At 56.2% G+C, this 27,431-nt stretch overlaps 1 protein-coding gene across 2 annotated transcripts; it reads left to right on the top strand.

Moving 5' to 3' along the window:
• Nucleotides 1-3,360: 3,360 nt before the first annotated feature.
• LOC143997858 (uncharacterized) lies at nt 3,361-27,396 on the top strand. 2 transcript variants are annotated; one of them, XM_077493694.1, is made up of 7 exons: nt 3,361-3,652; nt 12,212-12,257; nt 14,410-14,516; nt 14,653-14,786; nt 15,831-15,961; nt 18,700-18,840; nt 27,214-27,396. In XM_077493694.1, the coding sequence occupies exons 2-7, from the start codon at nt 12,234-12,236 to the stop codon at nt 27,394-27,396; spliced, it is 720 nt and encodes a 239-aa protein (XP_077349820.1). In that variant the 5' UTR covers nt 3,361-3,652; nt 12,212-12,233. The 2 variants fall into 2 exon arrangements, with proteins under 2 accessions (XP_077349820.1, XP_077349819.1); XM_077493693.1 differs by having other exon boundaries at nt 3,362-3,652; nt 12,208-12,257.
• The last annotated feature ends 35 nt before the right edge of the window (nt 27,397-27,431 follow it).

A 27,431-nucleotide genomic window follows, 5' to 3' on the forward strand; every position in this document is an offset into this window, starting at 1 on the left:
AATGCACGGAATAGAACGCAATGCACGGCATAGAACGCAATGCACGGAATAGAACGCAATGCACGGAATAGAACGCAATGCACGGAATAGAACGCAATGCACGGAATAGAACGCAAGGCACGGAATAGAACGCAATGCACGGAATAGAACGCAATGCACGGAATAGAACGCAATGCACGGAATAGAACGCAATGCACGGAATAGAACACAATGCACCGAATAGAACGCAATGCACGGAATAGAACGCAAGGCACGGAATAGAACGCAATGCACGGAATAGAACGCAATGCACGGAATAGAACGCAATGCACGGAATAGAACGCAAGGCACGGAATAGAACGCAATGCACGGAATAGAACGCAATGCACGGAATAGAACACAATGCACGGAATAGAACGCAATGCACGGAATAGAACGCAATGCACGGAATAGAACGCAATGCACGGAATAGAACGCAATGCACGGAATAGAACGCAATGCACGGAATAGAACGCAATGCACGGAATAGAACACAATGCACGGAATAGAACGCAATGCACGGAATAGAACGCAATGCACGGAATAGAACGCAATGCACGGAATAGAACGCAATGCACCGAATAGAACGCAATGCACCGAATAGAACGCAATGCACCGAATAGAACGCAATGCACCGAATAGAACGCAATGCACGGAATAGAACGCAATGCACGGAATAGAACGCAAGGCACGGAATAGAACGCAATGCACGGAATAGAACGCAATGCACGGAATAGAACGCAATGCACGGAATAGAACGCAAGGCACGGAATAGAACGCAATGCACGGAATAGAACGCAATGCACGGAATAGAACACAATGCACGGAATAGAACGCAATGCACGGAATAGAACGCAATGCACGGAATAGAACGCAATGCACGGAATAGAACGCAATGCACGGAATAGAACGCAATGCACGGAATAGAACGCAATGCACGGAATAGAACACAATGCACGGAATAGAACGCAATGCACGGAATAGAACGCAATGCACGGAATAGAACGCAATGCACGGAATAGAACGCAATGCACGGAATAGAACGCAATGCACCGAATAGAACGCAATGCACCGAATAGAACGCAATGCACCGAATAGAACGCAATGCACCGAATAGAACGCAATGCACGGAATAGAACGCAATGCACGGAATAGAACGCAATGCACGGAATAGAACGCAATGCACGGAATAGAACGCAATGCACGGAATAGAACGCAATGCACACTGTTGTGGTGCGGTAGTGTACTCATTAGTACAGCAAGCTCCTCCTAAGCTCCCTAATTTTTGTGAACCCGGCTTTACATTCATGTTCTAAATGGCCCTGGAATGGTAAATACCCCATGAATACCCACAGCCAGGATCCCAGAGGTTCCAATGTTTGTCACCTGAGTGATGGGCTGAGCCACTGCTGTTGTCATGTATCTGCACATCCAGGGGTCCCCATGTTTAAGCTCCGGGGGATGAAACGCGTTGGTGTGTGGTCAGGGGGGGGACCCCGGACTGAGGTCTCTCCATCACTACCAGAGGACTCGGGGGATGTGCGGTACCAGGGATTTCCCTTCAGTGACTACATGATCTGGGATGATCCACCCCTCGCCGGCACTCCTGCAGTACATTCCGTATCATCTACATTACTCCCCACATCCATCAATCCACCCACTAACAAGTGCGGGTCACCGGCTGTTAGGGACACATTTCTGCCCCGGGTGTAGAGAGATTGTATCCAGAAATGTACCCCTACCTGCAGGCGACCCCTGGATGTGCAGATACGGGCGATAGACGATTACAGGAGACATTACAGATACGGCGATAGAGGATTACAGATACGGGCGATAGACGATTACAGGAGACATTACAGATACGGCGATAGACGATTACAGATACGGGCGATAGACGATTACAGATACGGGCGATAGACGATTACAGATACGGGCGATAGACGATTACAGATACAGGCGATAGACGATTACAGATACGGGCGATAGACGATTACAGATACGGGCGATAGACGATTACAGATACGGGCGATAGACGATTACAGATACGGGCGATAGACGATTACAGATACGGGCGATAGACGATTACAGATACGGGCGATAGACGATTACAGATACGGCGATAGACGATTACAGATACGGGCGATAGACGATTACAGATACGGGCGATAGACGATTACAGATACGGGCGATAGACGATTACAGATACAGGCGATAGACGATTACAGATACAGGTGATAGACGATTACAGATACGGGCGATAGACGATTACAGATACGGGCGATAGATGATCACAGATACGGGCGATAGATGATCACAGATACGGGCGATAGACGATCACAGATACGGGCGATAGACGATCATCTCCGGGTGGAAGATGGAGAACGTTCCGGAAGGTGGACTTCCCGTGCCACACGGGGAAGAGGAATTCATCATGTCCGACACGACAAATCTTCAGAGAGCCGAGACCCCGGAGAATAAAATAGCACATTGTTATGTCCCCAAATGTCAGTGCGGGGGGTTTGTGATATTTTGGGGAGTAGGAGGTAGTAGTTGGGGGGTCTGCCAGTGGGGGTAGGGGAAAGTAACAAATACCACCCCTCCCTCAACTGACAGTCCCCCCCTAACCCCCGAAATACCCCCTCCCCCGCTGTCAGACCCCCAACACCCCCCAATACCACCCCACCACTGACAGATCCCCCCAGTTGCTGATCGCCGCCATTACTAGTAAATATGAAATAGATAATCCCACAAATCTCCGGGAAGTTTGTAGTCGGGATAACAATCAATATTCACTTATCCGGATTTTTCTTACTAAAAACACGAAGAAGAATAAATAATCGGAATAAATCAGATTTTTTTATTGGATGTTTTATAACAGAAATTAAAAAATTATATTTTTCTTCTCAGAATTGTCGTCTTTTTATTAGTTTATAGCAAAAAAAAAAAAACCAGCAGAGGAAAAATACAAACAAAAATCTCTATTTGTGGAAGAAAAGAACGTCAATTATTTGTGTACAACGTCACAATTGTCAGGAAAAGACACACACACACAAATGGCCTGGCCATCAAGGGGGTAAATCTTCCAGAGGGCAAAATTCCCCCCGGATACCATGTGACAGGAAACACGTCACCTCCACTCCCAAGTGTCGCTCCCAATGTCTGTCTATTAAATGTTTGTTACAATAAAGTTCAATAAAAAAAAAAAAATGGACTGTAGGACACATGCTTCCTGTAAAAGGTGGAGCTCCTCTCTGTAGCCACACCCTCCTCTCGCTGTTATTGGTGCGCCGGGGAGGAAAGGGGGAGGAGTTCACAGGGACAGTCGTGAAGACTTAACCGTGCGTGTGGAACGGGGTGGTGGCTGGGAAGCTGCGGTCCAATCGAAACTCGGGGCTTACAACTCGGGATCTTATTGGTTGAATAGACGCTTAACAAACCCACAGAGATAAACAGAACATCAGACACAAGGGCGGAGCACATCAGACCGATCAGCCAATAGAAACCAAACCGGAAATATTTATATCCAATGAAAACATAGAAAAGATTGAGTGACAGGAAGAAAATCCAATCAGAGACTTAATCGCCTTCCTCCATCCACTCCACGTGACAGAGACCCGGAGAAGACGCAGAGAGTGTGAGAGACCCTCAGAGAGGGGGAGGGGGACCCCAGAGTGTTCTATAGAGAGGGGGGACCCCAGAGTGCTCTATAGAGAGGGGGGACCCCAGAGTGTTCTATAGAGAGAGGGGGGACCCCAGAGTGTTCTATAGAGAGGGGGGACCCCAGAGTGCTCTATAGAGAGGGGGGACCCCAGAGTGTTCTATAGAGAGGAGGGGGGACCCCAGAGTGTTCTATAGAGAGGGGGGACCCCAGAGTGCTCTATAGAGAGGGGGGACCCCAGAGTGTTCTATAGAGAGAGGGGGGACCCCAGAGTGTTCTATAGAGAGGAGGAGGGGGGACCCCAGAGTGTTCTATAGAGAGGGGGAGGGGGGACCCCAGAGTGTTCTATAGAGAGGAGGAGGGGGGACCCCAGAGTGTTCTATAGAGAGGGGGAGGGGGGACCCCAGAGTGTTCTATAGAGAGGAGGAGGGGGGACCCCAGAGTGTTCTATAGAGAGGAGGAGGGGGGACCCCAGAGTGTTCTATAGAGAGGAGGAGGGGGGACCCCAGAGTGTTCTATAGAGAGGAGGAGGGGGGACCCCAGAGTGTTCTATAGAGAGGAGGAGGGGGGACCCCAGAGTGTTCTATAGAGAGGGGGAGGGGGGACCCCAGAGTGTTCTATAGAGAGGGGGAGGGGGGACCCCAGAGTGTTCTATAGAGAGGAGGAGGGGGGACCCCAGAGTGTTCTATAGAGAGGGGGAGGGGGGACCCCAGAGTGTTCTATAGAGAGGGGGAGGGGGGACCCCAGAGTGTTCTATAGAGAGGAGGAGGGGGGACCCCAGAGTGTTCTATAGAGAGGGGGAGGGGGGACCCCAGAGTGTTCTATAGAGAGGGGGAGGGGGGACCCCAGAGTGTTCTATAGAGAGGGGGAGGGGGGACCCCAGAGTGTTCTATAGAGAGGGTGAGGGGGGACCCCAGAGTGTTCTATAGAGAGGGGGGACCCCAGAGTGTTCTATAGAGAGGGGGGACCCCAGAGTGCTCTATAGAGAGGGGGGACCCCAGAGTGTTCTATAGAGAGGGGGGACCCCAGAGTGTTCTATAGAGAGGGGGGACCCCAGAGTGCTCTATAGAGAGGGGGGACCCCAGAGTGTTCTATAGAGAGGAGGGGGGACCCCAGAGTGTTCTATAGAGAGGGGGGACCCCAGAGTGCTCTATAGAGAGGGGGGACCCCAGAGTGTTCTATAGAGAGAGGGGGGACCCCAGAGTGTTCTATAGAGAGGAGGAGGGGGGACCCCAGAGTGTTCTATAGAGAGGGGGAGGGGGGACCCCAGAGTGTTCTATAGAGAGGAGGAGGGGGGACCCCAGAGTGTTCTATAGAGAGGAGGAGGGGGGACCCCAGAGTGTTCTATAGAGAGGAGGAGGGGGGACCCCAGAGTGTTCTATAGAGAGGAGGAGGGGGGACCCCAGAGTGTTCTATAGAGAGGGGGAGGGGGGACCCCAGAGTGTTCTATAGAGAGGGGGAGGGGGGACCCCAGAGTGTTCTATAGAGAGGAGGAGGGGGGACCCCAGAGTGTTCTATAGAGAGGGGGAGGGGGGACCCCAGAGTGTTCTATAGAGAGGGGGAGGGGGGACCCCAGAGTGTTCTATAGAGAGGGGGAGGGGGGACCCCAGAGTGTTCTATAGAGAGGGGGAGGGGGGACCCCAGAGTGTTCTATAGAGAGGGGAGGGGGGACCCCAGAGTGTTCTATAGAGAGGAGGGGGACCCCAGAGTGTTCTATAGAGAGGAGGAGGGGGACCCCAGAGTGTTCTATAGAGAGGGGGAGGGGGGACCCCAGAGTGTTCTATAGAGAGGAGGGGGACCCCAGAGTGTTCTATAGAGAGGGGGAGGGGGGACCCCAGAGTGTTCTATAGAGAGGAGGGGGACCCCAGAGTGTTCTATAGAGAGGAGGGGGACCCCAGAGTGTTCTATAGAGAGGGGGGACCCCAGAGTGCTCTATAGAGAGGGGGGACCCCAGAGTGTTCTATAGAGAGAGGGGGGACCCCAGAGTGTTCTATAGAGAGGAGGAGGGGGGACCCCAGAGTGTTCTATAGAGAGGAGGGGGACCCCAGAGTGTTCTATAGAGAGGAGGAGGGGGGACCCCAGAGTGTTCTATAGAGAGGAGGGGGGACCCCAGAGTGTTCTATAGAGAGGAGGAGGGGGGACCCCAGAGTGTTCTATAGAGAGGGGGAGGGGGGACCCCAGAGTGTTCTATAGAGAGGAGGGGGGACCCCAGAGTGTTCTATAGAGAGAGGGGGGACCCCAGAGTGTTCTATAGAGAGGAGGAGGGGGGACCCCAGAGTGTTCTATAGAGAGGAGGAGGGGGACCCCAGAGTGTTCTATAGAGAGGAGGAGGGGGGACCCCAGAGTGTTCTATAGAGAGGGGGAGGGGGGACCCCAGAGTGTTCTATAGAGAGGGGGAGGGGGGACCCCAGAGTGTTCTATAGAGAGGAGGAGGGGGGACCCCAGAGTGTTCTATAGAGAGGGGGAGGGGGGACCCCAGAGTGTTCTATAGAGAGGGGGAGGGGGGACCCCAGAGTGTTCTATAGAGAGGGGGAGGGGGGACCCCAGAGTGTTCTATAGAGAGGGGGAGGGGGGACCCCAGAGTGTTCTATAGAGAGGGGGAGGGGGGACCCCAGAGTGTTCTATAGAGAGGGGGAGGGGGGACCCCAGAGTGTTCTATAGAGAGGAGGGGGACCCCAGAGTGTTCTATAGAGAGGAGGAGGGGGACCCCAGAGTGTTCTATAGAGAGGGGGAGGGGGGACCCAGAGTGTTCTATAGAGAGGAGGGGACCCCAGAGTGTTCTATAGAGAGGGGGAGGGGGGACCCCAGAGTGTTCTATAGAGAGGAGGGGGACCCAGAGTGTTCTATAGAGAGGAGGGGACCCCAGAGTGTTCTATAGAGAGGGGGAGGGGGACCCAGAGTGTTCTATAGAGAGGAGGGGACCCCAGAGTGTTCTATAGAGAGGGGGGACCCCAGAGTGTTCTATAGAGAGAGGGGGGACCCCAGAGTGTTCTAGAGAGGAGGAGGGGGGACCCCAGAGTGTTCTATAGAGAGGAGGGGGACCCCAGAGTGTTCTATTGAGAGGAGGAGGGGGGACCCCAGAGTGTTCTATAGAGAGGAGGAGGGACCCCAGAGTGTTCTATAGAGAGGAGGAGGGGGGGACCCCAGAGTGTTCTATAGAGAGGAGGGGGGACCCCAGAGTGTTCTATAGAGAGGAGGGGGACCCCAGAGTGTCTATAGAGAGGGGGAGGGGGGACCCCAGAGTGTTCTATAGAGAGGGGGAGGGGGGACCCCAGAGTGTTCTATAGAGAGGGGGAGGGGGACCCCAGAGTGTTCTATAGAGAGGAGGGGGACCCCAGAGTGTTCTATAGAGAGGAGGGGGGACCCCAGAGTGTTCTATAGAGAGGGGGAGGGGGGACCCCAGAGTGTTCTATAGAGAGGGGGAGGGGGGACCCCAGAGTGTTCTATAGAGAGGAGGGGGACCCCAGAGTGTTCTATAGAGAGAGGGGGACCCAGGAGTGTTCTATAGAGAGGGGAAGGAGGGGGACCCCAGAGTGTTCTATAGAGAGGAGGGGGACCCCAGAGTGTTCTATAGAGAGGGGGAAGGAGGGGGGACCCCAGAGTGTTCTATAGAGAGGAGGAGGGGGGACCCCAGAGTGTTCTATAGAGAGGGGGAGAGGAGGGGGACCCCAGAGTGTTCTATAGAGAGGAGGGGGGACCCCAGAGTGTTCTATAGAGAGGAGGGGGGACCCCAGAGTGTTCTATAGAGAGGGGGAGGGGGGACCCCAGAGTGTTCTATAGAGAGGAGGGGGGGACCCCAGAGTGGTACTAATAGAGGAGGAGGGGGGACCCCAGAGTGTTCTATAGAGAGGAGGGGGGACCCCAGAGTGTTCTATAGAGAGGGGGAGGGGGGACCCCAGAGTGTTCTATAGAGAGGGGGAGGGGGGACCCCGAGTGTTCTATAGAGAGGGGAGGGGGGACCCAGAGTGTTTCTATAGAGAGGGGGAGGGGGGACCCCAGAGTGTTCTATAGAGAGGGGGAGGGGGGACCCAGAGTGTTCTATAGAGAGGGGGAGGGGGGACCCCAGAGTGTTCTATAGAGAGGGGGAGGGGGGACCCAGAGTGTTCTATAGAGAGGGGGAGGGGGGACCCCAGAGTGTTCTATAGAGAGGGGGGAGGGGGGACCCCAGAGTGTTCTATAGAGAGGGGGAGGGGGACCCCAGAGTGTTCTATAGAGAGGGGGAGGGGGGGACCCCAGAGTGTTCTATAGAGGGGAGGGGGGACCCCAGAGTGTTCTATAGAGAGGAGGGGGGACCCCAGAGTGTTCTATAGAGAGGAGGAGGGGGGACCCCAGAGTGTTCTATAGAGAGGAGGAGGGGGGACCCCGAGTGTTCTATAGAGAGGAGGAGGGGGGGACCCAGAGTGTTCTATAGAGAGGAGGAGGGGGACCCCAGAGTGTTCTATAGAGAGGAGGAGGGGGGGACCCCAGAGTGTTCTATAGAGAGGAGGAGGGGGACCCCAGAGTGTTCTATAGAGAGGAGGGGGGACCCCAGAGTGTTCTAATAGAGAGGAGGAAGGGGGGGGCCCCAGAGTGTTCTATAGAGAGGAGGGGGACCCCAGAGTGTTCTATAGAGAGGGGGAGGGGGGACCCCAGAGTGTTCTATAGAGAGGGGGAAGGAGGGGGGACCCCAGAGTGTTCTATAGAGAGGGGGAAGGAGGGGGGACCCCAGAGTGTTCTATAGAGAGGAGGGGGACCCCAGAGTGTTCTATAGAGAGGGGGAAGGAGGGGGGACCCCAGAGTGTTCTATAGAGAGGAGGAGGGGGGACCCCAGAGTGTTCTATAGAGAGGGGGAGAGGAGGGGGACCCCAGAGTGTTCTATAGAGAGGAGGGGGGACCCCAGAGTGTTCTATAGAGAGGAGGGGGGACCCCAGAGTGTTCTATAGAGAGGGAGGGGGGACCCCAGAGTGTTCTATAGAGAGGGGGAGGGGGGACCCCAGAGTGTTCTATAGAGAGGAGGGGGGACCCCAGAGTGTTCTATAGAGAGGGGGAGGGGGGGACCCCAGAGTGTTCTATAGAGAGGGGGAGGGGGACCCCAGAGTGTTCTATAGAGAGGGGGAGGGGGGACCCCAGAGTGTTCTATAGAGAGGGGGAGGGGGGACCCCAGAGTGTTCTATAGAGAGGGGGAGGGGGGACCCCAGAGTGTTCTATAGAGAGGGGGAGGGGGGACCCCAGAGTGTTCTATAGAGAGGGGGAGGGGGGACCCCAGAGTGTTCTATAGAGAGGGGGAGGGGGGACCCCAGAGTGTTCTATAGAGAGGGGGAGGGGGGACCCCAGAGTGTTCTATAGAGGGGAGGGGGGACCCCAGAGTGTTCTATAGAGAGGAGGGGGGACCCCAGAGTGTTCTATAGAGAGGAGGGGGGACCCCAGAGTGTTCTATAGAGAGGGGGAAGGAGGGGGGACCCCAGAGTGTTCTATAGAGAGGAGGGGGGGACCCCAGAGTGTTCTATAGAGAGGGGAAGGAGGGGGGACCCCAGAGTGTTCTATAGAGGGAGGAGGGGGGACCCCAGAGTGTTCTATAGAGAGGAGGAGGGGGGACCCCAGAGTGTTCTATAGAGAGGAGGAGGGGGGACCCCAGAGTGTTCTATAGAGAGGAGGAGGGGGGACCCCAGAGTGTTCTATAGAGAGGAGGAGGGGGGACCCCAGAGTGTTCTATAGAGAGGAGGAGGGGGGGACCCCAGAGTGTTCTATAGAGAGGAGGAGGGGGGGACCCCAGAGTGTTCTATAGAGAGGAGGAGGGGGGGACCCCAGAGTGTTCTATAGAGAGGAGGAGGGGGGGACCCCAGAGTGTTCTATAGAGAGGAGGAGGGGGGGGGCCCCAGAGTGTTCTATAGAGAGGAGGGGGACCCCAGAGTGTTCTATAGAGAGGAGGAGGGGGGACCCCAGAGTGTTCTATAGAGAGGAGGAGGGGGGGGGGCCCCAGAGTGTTCTATAGAGAGGAGGGGGACCCCAGAGTGTTCTATAGAGAGGGGGAGGGGGGACCCCAGAGTGTTCTATAGAGAGGGGGAGGGGGGACCCCAGAGTGTTCTATAGAGAGGGGGAGGGGGGACCCCAGAGTGTTCTATAGAGAGGGGGAGGGGGGACCCCAGAGTGTTCTATAGAGAGGGGGAGGGGGGACCCCAGAGTGTTCTATAGAGAGGGGGAGGGGGGACCCCAGAGTGTTCTATAGAGAGGGGGAGGGGGGACCCCAGAGTGTTCTATAGAGAGGAGGAGGGGGGACCCCAGAGTGTTCTATAGAGAGGAGGAGGGGGGACCCCAGAGTGTTCTATAGAGAGGAGGAGGGGGGACCCCAGAGTGTTCTATAGAGAGGAGGAGGGGGGACCCCAGAGTGTTCTATAGAGAGGAGGAGGGGGGACCCCAGAGTGTTCTATAGAGAGGAGGAGGGGGGGACCCCAGAGTGTTCTATAGAGAGGAGGAGGGGGGGACCCCAGAGTGTTCTATAGAGAGGAGGAGGGGGGGACCCCAGGGTGTTCTATAGAGAGGAGGAGGGGGGGGACCCCAGAGTGTTCTATAGAGAGGAGGAGGGGGGGGGGCCCAGAGTGTTCTATAGAGAGGAGGGGGACCCCAGAGTGTTCTATAGAGAGGGGGAGGGGGGACCCCAGAGTGTTCTATAGAGAGGGGGAGGGGGGACCCCAGAGTGTTCTATAGAGAGGGGGAGGGGGGACCCCAGAGTGTTCTATAGAGAGGGGGAGGGGGGACCCCAGAGTGTTCTATAGAGAGGGGGAGGGGGGACCCCAGAGTGTTCTATAGAGAGGGGGAGGGGGGGACCCCAGAGTGTTCTATAGGGAGGGGGGACCCCAGAGTGTTCTATAGAGAGGGGGAGGGGGGACCCCAGAGTGTTCTATAGAGAGGGGGAGGGGGGACCCCAGAGTGTTCTATAGAGAGGAGGAGGGGGGACCCCAGAGTGTTCTATAGAGAGGAGGAGGGGGGACCCCAGAGTGTTCTATAGAGGGGAGGAGGGGGGACCCCAGAGTGTTCTATAGAGGGGAGGAGGGGGGACCCCAGAGTGTTCTATAGAGGGGAGGAGGGGGGACCCCAGAGTGTTCTATAGAGAGGAGGAGGGGGGACCCCAGAGTGTTCTATAGAGAGGAGGAGGGGGGACCCCAGAGTGTTCTATAGAGAGGAGGAGGGGGGACCCCAGAGTGTTCTATAGAGAGGAGGAGGGGGGACCCCAGAGTGTTCTATAGAGAGGAGGAGGGGGGACCCCAGAGTGTTCTATAGAGAGGAGGAGGGGGGGACCCCAGAGTGTTCTATAGAGAGGAGGAGGGGGGGACCCCAGAGTGTTCTATAGAGAGGAGGAGGGGGGGACCCCAGAGTGTTCTATAGAGAGGAGGAGGGGGGGCCCCAGAGTGTTCTATAGAGAGGAGGGGGACCCCAGAGTGTTCTATAGAGAGGAGGGGGACCCCAGAGTGTTCTATAGAGAGGGGGAGGGGGGACCCCAGAGTGTTCTATAGAGAGGGGGAGGGGGGACCCCAGAGTGTTCTATAGAGAGGGGGAGGGGGGACCCCAGAGTGTTCTATAGAGAGGGGGAGGGGGGACCCCAGAGTGTTCTATAGAGAGGGGGAGGGGGGACCCCAGAGTGTTCTATAGAGAGGGGGAGGGGGGACCCCAGAGTGTTCTATAGAGAGGGGGAGGGGGGACCCCAGAGTGTTCTATAGAGAGGGGGAGGGGGGACCCCAGAGTGTTCTATAGAGAGGGGGAGGGGGGACCCCAGAGTGTTCTATAGAGAGGGGGAGGGGGGACCCCAGAGTGTTCTATAGAGAGGGGGAGGGGGGACCCCAGAGTGTTCTATAGAGAGGAGGGGGGACCCCAGAGTGTTCTATAGAGAGGAGGGGGGACCCCAGAGTGTTCTATAGAGAGGAGGGGGGACCCCAGAGTGTTCTATAGAGAGGAGGGGGGACCCCAGAGTGTTCTATAGAGAGGAGGGGGGACCCCAGAGCGTTCTATAGAGAGGAGGAGGGGGGACCCCAGAGCGTTCTATAGAGAGGAGGAGGGGGGACCCCAGAGCATTCTATAGAGGGGGGACCCCAGAGCGTTCTATAGAGGGGGGACCCCAGAGCGTTCTATAGAGGGGGGACCCCAGAGCGTTCTATAGAGGGGGGACCCCAGAGCGTTCTATAGAGGGGGGACCCCAGAGCGTTCTATAGAGAGGAGGAGGGGGGACCCCAGAGCATTCTATAGAGAGGAGGAGGGGGGACCCCAGAGCGTTCTATAGAGGGGGGACCCCAGAGCGTTCTATAGAGGGGGGACCCCAGAGCGTTCTATAGAGGGGGGACCCCAGAGCGTTCTATAGAGAGGAGGGGGGACCCCAGAGCGTTCTATAGAGAGGAGGGGGGACCCCAGAGCGTTCTATAGAGAGGAGGGGGGACCCCAGAGCGTTCTATAGAGAGGAGGGGGGACCCCAGAGCGTTCTATAGAGAGGAGGGGGGACCCCAGAGCGTTATGTTAAGGGGGAGGGGTGGATGTTCCTGATGATGATTGGTTGTTTCTTTCAGGCAGTGGCTCCTCTCATTGGTTGGGGATGGAGGTATCTGCAGGACGAGGGGTGAGACTCTTGAATACATTTATGTATCTCTGATGATTCCAGGAAATTAGTTTTGTTTTTTTCTCCACTTATCTTTATTGTTATGATAAGGAGGTTGACCATAAACATCAGATCTGTCTCCCTACACTGTGCTACTTGTCACCTCCATGTGGTGTGATATGGGGCCCTCTGATGTGATGGGGGGGGGACCTCAGATGTGATTGGGGGGGGGGGGCCCTCTGATGTGATTGGGGAGGGCCCTCTGATGTGATTGGGGGGGGGACCTCGGATGTGATGGGGGGGACCTCAGATGTGATGAGGAAAAATCAGGGAGGGCCATGCGCCAACCTGAGTGTAGTATCAAAAACACTTACAAGATGGTATAAGAGGCACACTGGTCAGGGTGAAGTGCATTGCACGTGGCTCTGCGGGTCCCACCACCGTACCGGATGGCTGGAAAGGATGGAGAAGCTGGCTGGAATAGATCAGTGTTGCTCAGGAGAAAAGGAACCAAGCAGCTCCGCACAGACCAGCATGGACTGTGGAACAGGAAGTGATGTCACCGTCATCTGATTGGACCCAGGCAGGGCTGTGGTGGTGGTGAAAGGCTACACACTCAGCGCTGACTGCTCCTTCTATTGGCCTGCTGCCCTCTAGAGGAGGACAGCTATATATACACAATGGAGGGCATGTGGGTGTGGCCGAGGAACTGGAACTTCCAGCAGACCAATCAGTAAACAGTAAGCCCTTGCTATAATTTATTGTTTACTGATTGGTCTGCTGGAAGTTCTGAGAAACCCTGATCCATTCCAGCCAGCTTCTCCATCCTTTCCAGCCATCGGGACCAGCGGTGGGACCTGCAGAGCCGCATGGAATGCCGCACTGCACTTCCCTCTGACCAGCGGTGGGACCCGCAGAGCCGCATGGAATGCCGCACTGCTCTTCCCTCTGACCAGCGGTGGGACCCGCAGAGCCGCATGGAATGCCGCACTGCTCTTCCCTCTGACCAGCGGTGGGACCCGCAGAGCCGCATGGAATGCCGCACTGCTCTTCCCTCTGACCAGCGTGCCTCTTATACCATCTTGTAAGTGGTTTTAATCTCATCCTATTAAAGTCACTATTCTACGATCAGGTCGGCTCCTCCCCCTCCCTGATTTTTCCTTGCGTGTCTTGTAGAGTTCTGGACACGCTCTGAAGGGTGACTGCCTTCCTTTTTAACCCCTAATGCCCCTTTCTATGGATACATCACCATCCAGCTATTACAGCCACAGACTTTTCCCCTAAGGATTACTCCATCTGGAGCGCCAGATGAACACTGACTATACTGCTATCTGATGTGATTGATGGGAGGGCCTCTGATGTGATTGATGGGAGGGCCTCTGATGTGATTGATGGGAGGGCCTCTGATGTGATTGATGGGAGGACCTCTGATGTGATTGATGGGAGGGCCTCTGATGTGATTGATGGGAGGACCTCTGATGTGATTGAGGGGAGGGCCTGTGATGTGATTGGATGAGGGGAGGGCCTCTGATGTGATTGGAGGGGGACCTTTGATGGGATGTGGGGGGGGGGTAAGATTGTTTGGTGAATGTTTGGCGCCCCCTGTCATGGGTGATGGCAAAGTACAGTGAAGGGATTATATGGATGATTTGGGGTGTTGCCCTGTGACTGATCCTTGAGGTGATCCTGGAAGTTATCTGGGGTGTGGTCCTCAGAGTGATCCTGGGAGTGATTTTGGGGGTGATTTTGGGGGTCATGAGAGCTGATATCTTCTCGCTTCATACCACTCAGAGATCATCTTCCTACAGACTCCCACCATGGAGGTCTGGGCTCTCTGGGGGGGTCAGGTGATCCCAGGATATCTCCATTCCTTCTCCCATACCTGATTGTGATGACGTCTGATCTAGACTCATGTCAGTGGAAGGGTTCAGATGTCACCTGATTGGCTGCAGGAACCCAGAAATCTCGGGTCCCGCCCCTGGCAGGGGTCAGGCTTTGGCTGCTTTCCAAATAAAATGGACAGTCAGATCTTGCTCACCTTCTGCATGGATGGTTCCGGGACCTCCATGGTGGTTCCCCAGGAAGGTGTCTGTGGTGGGTAGGTAGACTGGTAGGTATGTAGTCAGTAAGCCTGGCTGATGACACTGTACAGTCACATGACTCTTTCTTGCAGACGATTGGTGATCTCTTCCATGCATTGTATGAAATGGGCTTCAATGAGTCTCAGGTTCAGGCCGCGGTCAGAGCCGGATGTTTCAGGGTGCAGGACGCGGCGGACTGGTCAGTACACAGCAGATGTATCTATACTGTGATTGGCTATTCATATGTATATTCATATACAGATATCTCCATACAGCATCTGGTGTTTACCGTCATTGTTGTGCTGTGACCCAGAATTGTGTCTTGTGTGTGTCAGGATCCTACAGGGAGGTCTCCACCGGGGAACGCTCCGCACCCAACCAGGAGAAGACTTCACATCGGCTGCCGTGTCCGCCTTCAACCCCCCACAAGAGGCAGGAGGTGCTGCCACGTCTCACCCGCTGTCCCCAGGTCAGAGGAGGGGCCTCACACACACCCCCCCCCCGCGCTGTCCCCAGGTCGGAGGAGGGGCCTCACCCCCCCCCCGCAGTCCCCAGGTCGGAGGAGGGGCCTCACCCCCCCCCCCCCCCGCAGTCCCCAGGTCGGAGGAGGGGCCTCACCCCCCCCCCCCCCCCCGCAGTCCCCAGGTCAGAGGAGGGGCCTCACCCCCCCCCCCCCCGCACGGTCCCCAGGTCAGAGGAGGGGCCTCACACCCCCCCCCCCCCCCCGTGCTGTCCCCAGGTCAGGGGAGGGGCCTCACCCCCCCCCCCACCGCTGTCCCCAGGTCAGAGGAGGGGCCTCACCCCCCCGCGCTGTCCCCAGGTCAGAGGAGGGGCCTCACCCCCCCCCCCCTGTGCTGTCCCCAGGTCAGAGGAGGGGCCTCGCCCCCCCCCCCCCGTGCTATCCCCAGGTCAGAGGAGGGGCCTCGCCCCCCCCCCCCCCCCCGCGCTGTCCTCAGGTCAGAGGGGCCTCGCCCCCCCCCCCCCCCCGCGCTGTCCTCAGGTCAGAGGAGGGGCCTCGCCCCCCCCCCCCCGCGCTGTCCTCAGGTCAGAGGAGGGGCCCCCCCCCCCCCCCCGCGCTGTCTCCAGGTCAGGGGAGGGGCCTCGCCCCCCCCCCCCCCCCGCGCTGTCTCCAGGTCAGGGGAGGGGCCTCGCCCCCCCCCGCGCTGTCTCCAGGTCAGGGGAGGGGCCTCGCCCCCCCCCCCCCCCCGCGCTGTCTCCAGGTCAGGAGAGGGGCCTCGCCCCCCCCCCCCCGCGCTGTCCCCAGGTCGGGAGGGGCCTCGCGCCCCCCCCCCCGCGCTGTCCCCAGGTCAGGGGAGGGGCCTCGCCCCCCCCCCCCCCCGCGCTGTCCCCAGGTCAGAGGAGGGGGCTCACCACCCGCACTGTCCCCCCAGGTCAGAGGAGGGGGGTCACCCCACGCTGTGTCGCCCAGTACAGGGTTAGGGGTGACAATAGGCTCCCTGCCTCTAAAGTATAATCTTATTCTTGTAGTCCTTATCCGCTCTTCTTCCTGCAGCCTCCCCGCCCTCTCCAGAGCACCACCCCCTGACCAGCTCCCGCCGCCTGCAGGAGAGGAAGGAGTATGAGGAGCGGAAAAATGCCAGCCTGGCTCATGAGGTCCTAGAGGAGCGAAGGACAAAGAAAAAGGTGAGACTGCTGTGCAGGGGAGGGGTACATGAGGGGGTTAGCAGGTTATTAAAAGGGATAGTGCTTAAGAATGGCATATTGCATACAGTGCAGTATAACGGTCACCGGGGGGTGCTCTCTGTACTGATCATGTGACAGGTCTGTACAGTATACCGGTCACCGGAGGGCGCTCTTTGGTCAAGTGATGGGCCTGTACAGTATACCGGTCACCGGAGGGCGCTCTCTGGTCATGTGACAGGTCTGTACAGTATACCGGTCACCGGAGGGCGCTCTCTGGTCATGTGACGGGTCTGTACAGTATACCGGTCACTGGAGGGCGCTCTCTGGTCATGTGACAGGTCTGTACAGTATACCGGTCGCCGGAGGGCGCTCTCTGGTCATGTGACGGGTCTGTACAGTATACCGGTCACCGGAGGGCGCTCTCTGGTCATGTGACGGGTCTGTACAGTATACCGGTCACCGGAGGGCGCTCTCTGGTCATGTGACGGGTCTGTACAGTATATCGGTCACCGGAGGGCGCTCTCTGGTCATGTGACAGGTCTGTACAGTATACCGGTCACCGGAGGGCGCTCTCTGGTCATGTGACGGGTCTGTACAGTATACCGGTCACCGGAGCGCGCTCTCTGGTCATGTGACAGGTCTGTACAGTATACCGGTCACCGGAGGGCGCTCTCTGGTCATGTGACGGGTCTGTACAGTATACCGGTCACCGGAGGGCGCTCTTTGGTCAAGTGATGGGCCTGTACAGTATATCGGTCACCGGAGGGCGCTCTCTGGTCATGTGACAGGTCTGTACAGTATACCGGTCACCGGAGGGCGCTCTCTGGTCATGTGAAGGGTCTGTACAGTATACCGGTCACCGGAGGGCGCTCTTTGGTCAAGTGATGGGTCTGTACAGTATATCGGTCACCGGAGGGCGCTCTCTGGTCATGTGACAGGTCTGTACAGTATACCGGTCACCGGAGGGCGCTCTCTGGTCATGTGACTGGTCTGTACAGTATACCGGTCACTGGAGGGCGCTCTCTGGTCATGTGACAGGTCTGTACAGTATACCGGTCGCCGGAGGTCGCTCTCTGGTCATGTGCCAGGTCTGTACAGTATACCGGTCGCCGGAGGGCGCTCTCTGGTCATGTGACGGGTCTGTACAGTATACCGGTCGCCGGAGGGCGCTCTCTGGTTATGTGACAGGTCTGTACAGTATACCGGTCACCGGAGGGCGCTCTCTGGTCATGTGACGGGTCTGTACAGTATACCGGTCACCGGAGGGCGCTCTCTGGTCATGTGATGGGTCTGTACAGTATACTGGTCGCCGGAGGGCGCTCTCTGGTTATGTGACGGGTCTGTACAGTATACCGGTCACCGGAGGGCGCTCTCTGGTCATGTGATGGGTCTGTACAGTATACCGGTCACCGGAGGGCGCTCTCTGGTCATGTGATGGGTCTGTACAGTATACTGGTCGCCGGAGGGCGCTCTCTGGTTATGTGACGGGTCTGTACAGTATACCGGTCGCCGGAGGGCGCTCTCTGGTCATGTGACAGGTCTGTACAGTATACCGGTCACCGGAGGGCGCTCTCTGGTCATGTGACGGGTCTGTACAGTATACCGGTCACCGGAGCGCGCTCTCTGGTCATGTGACAGGTCTGTACAGTATACCGGTCACCGGAGGGCGCTCTCTGGTCATGTGACGGGTCTGTACAGTATACCGGTCACCGGAGGGCGCTCTTTGGTCAAGTGATGGGCCTGTACAGTATATCGGTCACCGGAGGGCGCTCTCTGGTCATGTGACAGGTCTGTACAGTATACCGGTCACCGGAGGGCGCTCTCTGGTCATGTGACGGGTCTGTACAGTATACCGGTCACCGGAGGGCGCTCTTTGGTCAAGTGATGGGCCTGTACAGTATATCGGTCACCGGAGGGCGCTCTCTGGTCATGTGACAGGTCTGTACAGTATACCGGTCACCGGAGGGCGCTCTCTGGTCATGTGACGGGTCTGTACAGTATACCGGTCACTGGAGGGCGCTCTCTGGTCATGTTACAGGTCTGTACAGTATACCGGTCGCCGGAGGTCGCTCTCTGGTCATGTGCCAGGTCTGTACAGTATACCGGTCGCCGGAGGGCGCTCTCTGGTCATGTGACGGGTCTGTACAGTATACCGGTCGCCGGAGGGCGCTCTCTGGTTATGTGACAGGTCTGTACAGTATACCGGTCACCGGAGGGCGCTCTCTGGTCATGTGACGGGTCTGTACAGTATACCGGTCACCGGAGGGCGCTCTCTGGTCATGTGATGGGTCTGTACAGTATACTGGTCGCCGGAGGGCGCTCTCTGGTTATGTGACGGGTCTGTACAGTATACCGGTCACCGGAGGGCGCTCTCTGGTCATGTGATGGGTCTGTACAGTATACAGGTCACCGGAGGGCGCTCTCTGGTCATGTGATGGGTCTGTACAGTATACTGGTCGCCGGAGGGCGCTCTCTGGTTATGTGACGGGTCTGTACAGTATACCGGCCGCCGGAGGGCGCTCTCTGGTTATGTGACGGGTCTGTACAGTATACCGGTCGCCGGAGGGCGCTCTCTGGTTATGTGACGGGTCTGTACAGTATACCGGTCGCCGGAGGGCGCTCTCTGTATGGATTCAGCGGATTGGCCATGGGATGTAGGTAGGTTGTAGTTCTCGGCCGGTTCCTATGCTGTGTGCACCTTTCTCCTCTGGTTAGTTGATGCTCTTCTCTCCTCCTAGGAGCGGGATGAGGTGTTGCGACGTATTGCTGAGGATCGTCAGAGGCGGCACAACAAGGACCTGAATGTCTCCAATCCAGCAGCCAATGAGGGGCAGAGCAGCCCCAGTCATGTGACCTCTCACAACCACTGCGCCCTGATGGTGAGTGCGGCCGAAGATCTCCTCCTCCTTTCTTTTATATTTGTACTAAAAATGTCCCATAGAAAGCTCTTTACAACGACCCTCCAAATGTAACCAGAGGTGTCGCTTCCCATCCACTCTGGCTGTAGGCCCACCTAGGATGAGCCCTTCTGTTCCCGGGATGTCTCATATTTATGGTCTTCTGGGAAGAGTCTTCAGTCATCTATCTTCAGTGAAGATGTTCTCTAGAGATGGTGTCTGGGATTGGCCCGGACGTTGTGCACATAGCGTGGAGGTGACCTTCATGCGTGGTGGTGGGGTCCACCTAAGGAGCTAGCCAGACTCTGTCCCGGTAACAAGTCATGGAGAGTTTCCAAAGACTTTTGTTATACCCTCAGGATTTGCCCTGTCTCTGAAGACTCAGTGTATGGGCCTATCGGGCTGAGCTACCCCCTGTTTGGATCACTGGGGCCCTAAAAGCTTAATTTCTGCTGGTTAGCCAAGAGACTAAGTGCTGGGTGGAGTGTCGCCTGTCTGCTCCACAGTCTCTTCCCTGCCATTCAATGTGGAGGAAGCATCTCCCCGCTGTGACTTCTGCCTGCAAAGAGCTGCGGAGAACCTCGATCTTCGATTGCGGCCTGACTTCGGTCACCTCTGAGCGGTGGTTGGGTTTCCATAGCGCTTGGGGCCTTGCCTGAGCTTAGATGGCTTTCCTGCCTCTCCGTTGTCTTATGTTTGTGTTTCGGGGGCCCCCAGAATATTTCTTCTCCAGAAGAACATTCACGTTCTATGATTTGCCACTTCTTCCCGCCTGCAGGAGGTCGGATGACGTCCTTTGGGTTCAAGTGGAGATATCTGGATGATGGTGGAAGTTATGGGCCTCACACAGATATCTTTGCTTTCAGCTGGTGATTCCCTGTAATGTAAAAGCCATTCGCATCCAGCTGCTGGATTCCTTTTACATGCAGCGAGAGGGGACGTCCTCCCTCCCACCGTCCTCCCTCCCACCGTCCTCCCTCCCACCGTCCTCTGGCGCCTCTCCAGGTTCTCCTGTTAGATCAGGAACCCGGATTACCGATCTGGCAGCCCCGACGGATTACCAGGGAGCTGGGCCAGCTTTATGACCCTGGAAGGCCAGAAGCAACGTCATGACGTCAGTGCCGCCTCTGGCAGATGTAGAGCGACGTCATGACGTCAGTTCCGCCTCTGGCAGATGTAGAGCGACGTCATGACGTCAGTTCCGCCTCTGGCAGATGTAGAGCGACGGCATGACGTCAGTTCCGCCTCTGGCAGATGTAGAGCGACGTCATGACGTCAGTTCCGCCTCTGGCAGATGGAGAGCGACGTCATGATGTCAGTTCCGCCTCTGGCAGATGGAGAGCGACGTCATGATGTCAGTTCCGCCTCTGGCAGATGGAGAGCGACGTCATGATGTCAGTTCCGCCTCTGGCAGATGGAGAGCGACGTCATGATGTCAGTTCCGCCTCTGGCAGATGGAGAGCGACGTCATGATGTCAGTTCCGCCTCTGGCAGATGGAGAGCGACGTCATGACGTCAGTTCCGCCTCTGGCAGATGGAGAGCGACGTCATGATGTCAGTTCCGCCTCTGGCAGATGTAGAGCGACCGCATGACATCAGTGCCGCCTCTGGCAGATGGAGAGCGACGTCATGACGTCGGTTCCGCCTCTGGCAGATGGAGAGCGACCGCATGACGTCAGTGCCGCCTCTGGCAGATGTAGAGCGACGTCATGATGTCAGTTCCGCCTCTGGCAGATGGAGAGCGACGTCATGATGTCAGTTCCGCCTCTGGCAGATGGAGAGCGACGTCATGATGTCAGTTCCGCCTCTGGCAGATGGAGAGCGACGTCATGATGTCAGTTCCGCCTCTGGCAGATGGAGAGCGACGTCATGATGTCAGTTCCGCCTCTGGCAGATGGAGAGCGACGTCATGATGTCAGTTCCGCCTCTGGCAGATGGAGAGCGACGTCATGACGTCAGTTCCGCCTCTGGCAGATGGAGAGCGACGTCATGATGTCAGTTCCGCCTCTGGCAGATGTAGAGCGACCGCATGACATCAGTGCCGCCTCTGGCAGATGGAGAGCGACGTCATGATGTCGGTTCCGCCTCTGGCAGATGGAGAGCGACCGCATGACGTCAGTGCCGCCTCTGGCAGATGTAGAGCGACGTCATGATGTCAGTTCCGCCTCTGGCAGATGTAGAATGATGGCATGATGTCAATTCCGCCTCTGGTAGATGGAGAGCGACGTCATGACGTCAGTGCCGCCTCTGGTAGATGGAGAGCGACGTCATGATGTCAGTTCCGCCTCTGGTAGATGGAGAGCGACGTCATGATGTCAGTTCCGCCTCTGGCAGATGGAGAGCGACGTCATGATGTCAGTTCCGCCTCTGGCAGATGGAGAGCGACGTCATGATGTCAGTTCCGCCTCTGGCAGATGGAGAGCGACGTCATGATGTCAGTTCCGCCTCTGGCAGATGGAGAGCGACGTCATGTCAGTTCCGCCTCTGGCAGATGGAGAGCGACGTCATGATGTCAGTTCCGCCTCTGGCAGATGTAGAGCGACCGCATGACATCAGTGCCGCCTCTGGCAGATGGAGAGCGACGTCATGACGTCGGTTCCGCCTCTGGCAGATGGAGAGCGACCGCATGACGTCAGTGCCGCCTCTGGCAGATGTAGAGCGACGTCATGATGTCAGTTCCGCCTCTGGCAGATGGAGAGCGACGTCATGATGTCAGTTCCGCCTCTGGCAGATGGAGAGCGACGTCATGATGTCAGTTCCGCCTCTGGCAGATGGAGAGCGACGTCATGATGTCAGTTCCGCCTCTGGCAGATGGAGAGCGACGTCATGATGTCAGTTCCGCCTCTGGCAGATGGAGAGCGACGTCATGATGTCAGTTCCGCCTCTGGCAGATGGAGAGCGACGTCATGATGTCAGTTCCGCCTCTGGCAGATGGAGAGCGACGTCATGATGTCAGTTCCGCCTCTGGCAGATGGAGAGCGACGTCATGACGTCAGTTCCGCCTCTGGCAGATGGAGAGCGACGTCATGATGTCAGTTCCGCCTCTGGCAGATGTAGAGCGACCGCATGACATCAGTGCCGCCTCTGGCAGATGGAGAGCGACGTCATGATGTCGGTTCCGCCTCTGGCAGATGGAGAGCGACCGCATGACGTCAGTGCCGCCTCTGGCAGATGTAGAGCGACGTCATGATGTCAGTTCCGCCTCTGGCAGATGTAGAATGATGGCATGATGTCAATTCCGCCTCTGGTAGATGGAGAGCGACGTCATGACGTCAGTGCCGCCTCTGGTAGATGGAGAGCGACGTCATGATGTCAGTTCCGCCTCTGGTAGATGGAGAGCGACGTCATGATGTCAGTTCCGCCTCTGGCAGATGGAGAGCGACGTCATGATGTCAGTTCCGCCTCTGGCAGATGGAGAGCGACGTCATGATGTCAGTTCCGCCTCTGGCAGATGGAGAGCGACGTCATGATGTCAGTTCCGCCTCTGGCAGATGGAGAGCGACGTCATGATGTCAGTTCCGCCTCTGGCAGATGGAGAGCGACGTCATGTCAGTTCCGCCTCTGGCAGATGGAGAGCGACGTCATGATGTCAGTTCCGCCTCTGGCAGATGGAGAGCGACGTCATGATGTCAGTTCCGCCTCTGGCAGATGGAGAGCGACCGCATGACGTCAGTGCCGCCTCTGGCAGATGTAGAGCGACGTCATGATGTCAGTTCCGCCTCTGGCAGATGTAGAGCGACCGCATGACGTCAGTGCCGCCTCTGGCAGATGGAGAGCGACGTCATGATGTCAGTTCCGCCTCTGGCAGATGGAGAGCGACGTCATGATGTCAGTTCCGCCTCTGGCAGATGGAGAGCGACGTCATGATGTCAGTTCCGCCTCTGGCAGATGTAGAGCGACGTCATGATGTCAGTTCCGCCTCTGGCAGATGGAGAGCGACGTCATGTCAGTTCCGCCTCTGGCAGATGGAGAGCGACGTCATGATGTCAGTTCCGCCTCTGGCAGATGGAGAGCGACCGCATGACGTCAGTGCCGCCTCTGGCAGATGTAGAGCGACGTCATGATGTCAGTTCCGCCTCTGGCAGATGTAGAGCGACCGCATGACGTCAGTGCCGCCTCTGGCAGATGTAGAGCGACGTCATGATGTCAGTTCCGCCTCTGGCAGATGGAGAGCGACCGCATGACGTCAGTGCCGCCTCTGGCAGATGTAGAGCGACGTCATGATGTCAGTTCCGCCTCTGGCAGATGTAGAATGATGGCATGATGTCAATTCCGCCTCTGGTAGATGGAGAGCGACGTCATGACGTCAGTTCCGCCTCTGGTAGATGGAGAGCGACGTCATGATGTCAGTTCCGCCTCTGGCAGATGGAGAGCGACGTCATGACGTCAGTGCCGCCTCTGGCAGATGGAGAGCGACGTCAGTTCCGCCTCTGGCAGATGGAGAGCGACGTCATGATGTCAGTTCCGCCTCTGGCAGATGGAGAGCGACGTCATGCCGTCAGTTCCGCCTCTGGCAGATGTAGAATGATGGCATGATGTAAATTCGGGCTCTGGCAGATGTAGAGCGGTAACATGACGTCACTTCCTGGCAGAGATTCCACAGCCATTTTTCTCTTGAAAGCAGAGATTGAAGTTTTGATCTCCTGCTTTCAAGGGTAGAGGAGAGATGTGGGGGTTTTATAGACCACCAGATGGGTCTTCATAAATAGGACCTGTCGTGCCATATTCCTCCTGTCTTTGGATGGATGCCAGCCTGCTGGACTAGGTAGGTGTTCCAGGCACCATGTAGGTGGCAGGGACTTTGACATCAGAGGAACCGTCTCCTGGTCAACATTCTGGAGCTTCAGGCAGTTTGCCCGTCCCTGCACTACCCAGCTAAAGGGCCATCAGACCTGGATTCCGTCATACCACGCCATCGCTGCACCCCCTGCAATCTCTCCAATGCCCCCTTTCCTCTCTCTGATCACAACCTTATCCTTTTCACTCTCTCCTTGTCTCCTACATCCCATGCTGCCAACCTACCAACCACGACCCGCAGAAACCTACCCAACCTCAACCCTTCCCTTCTTCACTCTGCTACTGATGACCTTTATGACAAAATCCCACCCCCTGTCCTGCCCAGACCTAACCACTTCCATCTACAACACCGCGCTGTCATCCTCCCTAGACATACGCGCTCCTCTTTCTACACGCAGAACCCGGACCCGTCTGCCACAACCCTGACAAACAGACGACACCAGAAGTCTCAAGAGACGCAGCCGTGCTCCTGAGAGATCATGGCGTAAATCTAAGTCCCTGCAAGACTTTACCCTCTACAAATCTGCCCTTCTCAGATACAACTCCTGACCCCACACTGCTAAACAAACCGACTACAACCCTCTCATCAATACCCTCTCATCCAAACCTTGTCAACTCTTTTCTACCCTAAATTCCTTACTTCACCCCCCACTGCCCCACTGCCCCCACCCACCAACTTGCTTACCAGCCCCCCTCCCCCACTGCCCCCACCCACCAACTTGCTTACCGCTCAACAGATTGCGAATTGTCGATTTTGCTATTGAAATGGTTGGCAAGGAGATATCCAGCATTCAACTTCCTCCCCCTACCCAACACATCCAACACCACACTCCATACTCTCCTCCTGCCCAGTTACCACCGATGAAGTTGTCCCCTCACAATTACTGCGACCACCTTCCCACTCTATCCTCAAATCCCTAACCCCCATCTTCACCCTCTCCCTCTCCTCCAGCACCTTTCCTTCCCCCGCTCAGACATGCACTGGTTACCCCCATACTCAAGAAACCCCTCACTACACCCCACCTGTTTGAATAACGTAAAGTGGTGTTGCCACCAAAAAAAGAAAACTACTTAAAATTCGTAAAAAAAAATCAAAAAAAAATAATTGGCAAAAAAAAAATTTTTTACTCACCTCTAAATACCGGTTGCTAGGGGGTCCCTCGTAATCTGCCTTCTTCATTGCCCGGGCTGGTGACATCACTTCCCCTCGTGCCGCACATTCACCTGGGACCTGTCATGTGTCCCAGGTGACTGTACGGCGTATCACGGCGCCCTGCGCCGCTCGCGCATGCGCAGTGGGTGCCCGGCTGTGAAGCCACAGCCGGGTGCCCACAGTATGCATGCCGGCGCCGCGAGCGGAGCGGGGAGCGAGGGGGGGCTTCGTTCCCCCGCATCGCTGGACCATGGGGCAGGTAAGTGTCCGATTATTAAAAGCCAGCAGCTGCAGTATTTGTAGCTGCTGACTTTTAATTTTTTTTTTTAGGGAGTACCCCACTTTAAGACCCATCTCCCTGCTCCTGTTTGCCTCCAAGCTCATCGAACGCCTTGTCCATTACCGAATGAGCCGCTTCCTCATGGACAACAACCTTCTCCACCCCCTACAGTCCGACTTCCACCCACAACATTCCACTGAAACTGCCCTCCTAAAACTCACCAATGACCTACTAACTGATAAAACCAACGACCATTACTCCATACACCATACTCCATCCTCCATACCCCATACACCATACTCCATACCCCATCCTCCATACGAATACTCATCCTCCATACCCCATCCTCCATACCCCATCCTCCATACGAATACTCATCCTCCATACCCCATCCTCCATACTAATACTCATCCTCCATACCCCATCCTCCATACCCCATCCTCCATACTCCATACTAATACTCATCCTCCATACCCCATCCTCCATACCTCATCCTCCATACCCCATCCTCCATACGAATACTCATCCTCCATACCCCATCCTCCATACCCCATCCTCCATACTCCATACACCATCCTTCATACTAATACTCATCCTCCATCCTCCATACTAATACTCCATACTCCATACCCCATCCTCCATACTAATACTCCATACCCCATCCTCCATACTCCATCCTCCATACTAATACTCCATACCCCATCCGGCATACTCCATCATCCATACTAATACTCATCCTCCATACTCCATCCTCCATACCCCATACTCCATACTAATACTCATCCTCCATACTCCATACTAATACTCCATCCTCCATACTAATACTCCATACCCCATCCTCCATACTCCATACCCCGTCCTCCATACTCCATACCCCATCCTCCATACTAATACTCCATACTCCATACTAATACTCCATACTCCATCCTCCATACTAATACTCATCCTCCATACTAATACTCATCCTCCATACTAATACTCATCCTCCATACTAATACTCATCCTCCATACCCCATCCTCCATACTCCATCATCCATACTAATACTCATCCTCCATACTCCATCCTCCATACCCCATACTCCATACTAATACTCATCCTCCATACCCCATACTCCATACCCCATCCTCCATACCCCATCCTCCATACCCTATCCTCCATCCTCCATACTAATACTCCATACTAATACTCATACTCCATACTCTTAGACCTCTCTGCTCCTCCTCAGCAAACTCCACTCCCTTGGCCGCCATGATTCTGCTTTATCCCGCTTCTCCTCCTACCTATTTCAGCGCACTTTCAGTGTCACTTACTGTTGAGGTACCCAAGATTCCATCCTTGGGGGGGGGGCCCCTATTCTCGCTCTATACCTCTTCCCTGGGCCAGTTGATAACCTCCCATGGTTTCCAATATCACCTCCATGCTGACGACACCCAGATCTATCTCTCCACTCCTCACCTCACCCCCTCCATCTCCTCTCCTCACCTCACCCCCTCCATCTCCTCTCCTCACCTCACCCCCTCCATCTCCTCACAGATCTCCAACTTACTGAATGACATCTCAGTATGGAGGTCACACCACTTCCTCCAACTCAATCGTTCTAATACTGAGCTTCTTATATTTCCTCCTTCACAATCCCCTCCCCCCATGACTTCACCATTAATATCAACAACACAACCATTGGTCCCTCCACACATGCCAGGATCCTGGGTGTAATCCTTGACTCTGACCTCTCTTCTCCCCACATCCAATCACTGGCTAAATCCTGCCGCCTTCACCTCCACAACATCTCCAGAATTCCACCTTCCTGACCAATGACACCACAAAGCAACTCGCTCACTCCTCGATTATTTCCTGATGATGCTTCTAGACTAATACACCTCACTAATCGATCCGTGACTGCCGCCCCTCTCTGCCAATCCCTTCACTGGCTTCCCCCTCCCCCACCGTGTAAAATTCAAAATACTAACCATAACATACGAAGCCATACACAACATCGCCCCCCCCATCTACATCACCAACCTCATCTGCAGATATCACCCAAATCACCCCCCCCCCACCCCGAATGTCCCCTGTAGGGGTTGTAGCCCCCCTGGTCTCTTATTGTGGTCTCTCTCTGTCTTCCAGGTCCGGCTCCCCTCGGGTCAGTCTCTGCGGTTGGGGTTTCCTGCCGACTCCTCTCTGCGCGGCGTCTGCGATCACCTCAACGCTCTGCAGCCGTCTCTCTCTCCCTGCAGATTATTACAGACTTTCCCCACCCGGCATTTCACCGAAGAGGACCTGCCACTCACCCTGCAGGAACTGGACTAACGCCCAATGCCACCCTGTGTGTCCGCCCCAGGTGG

The sequence above is a fragment of the Lithobates pipiens genome, unplaced genomic scaffold (assembly GCF_037356315.1).
Source record: "Lithobates pipiens isolate NorthernLeopardFrog02 unplaced genomic scaffold, aLitPip1_a1.2 Scaffold_19, whole genome shotgun sequence".
NCBI lineage: Eukaryota > Metazoa > Chordata > Amphibia > Anura > Ranidae > Lithobates > Lithobates pipiens.

Bases quoted from the DNA above. Each gene is read 5' to 3' on its own strand.
- LOC143997858 (XM_077493694.1), top strand. From the start codon at position 12,234: ATGGAGGTATCTGCAGGACGAGGG. The intron at 14,517-14,652 runs GTCAGTACACAG...TGTGTGTGTCAG, and splicing joins GTGCAGGACGCGGCGGACTG to GATCCTACAGGGAGGTCTCC. The intron at 15,962-18,699 runs GTGAGACTGCTG...CTCTCCTCCTAG, and splicing joins AGCGAAGGACAAAGAAAAAG to GAGCGGGATGAGGTGTTGCG.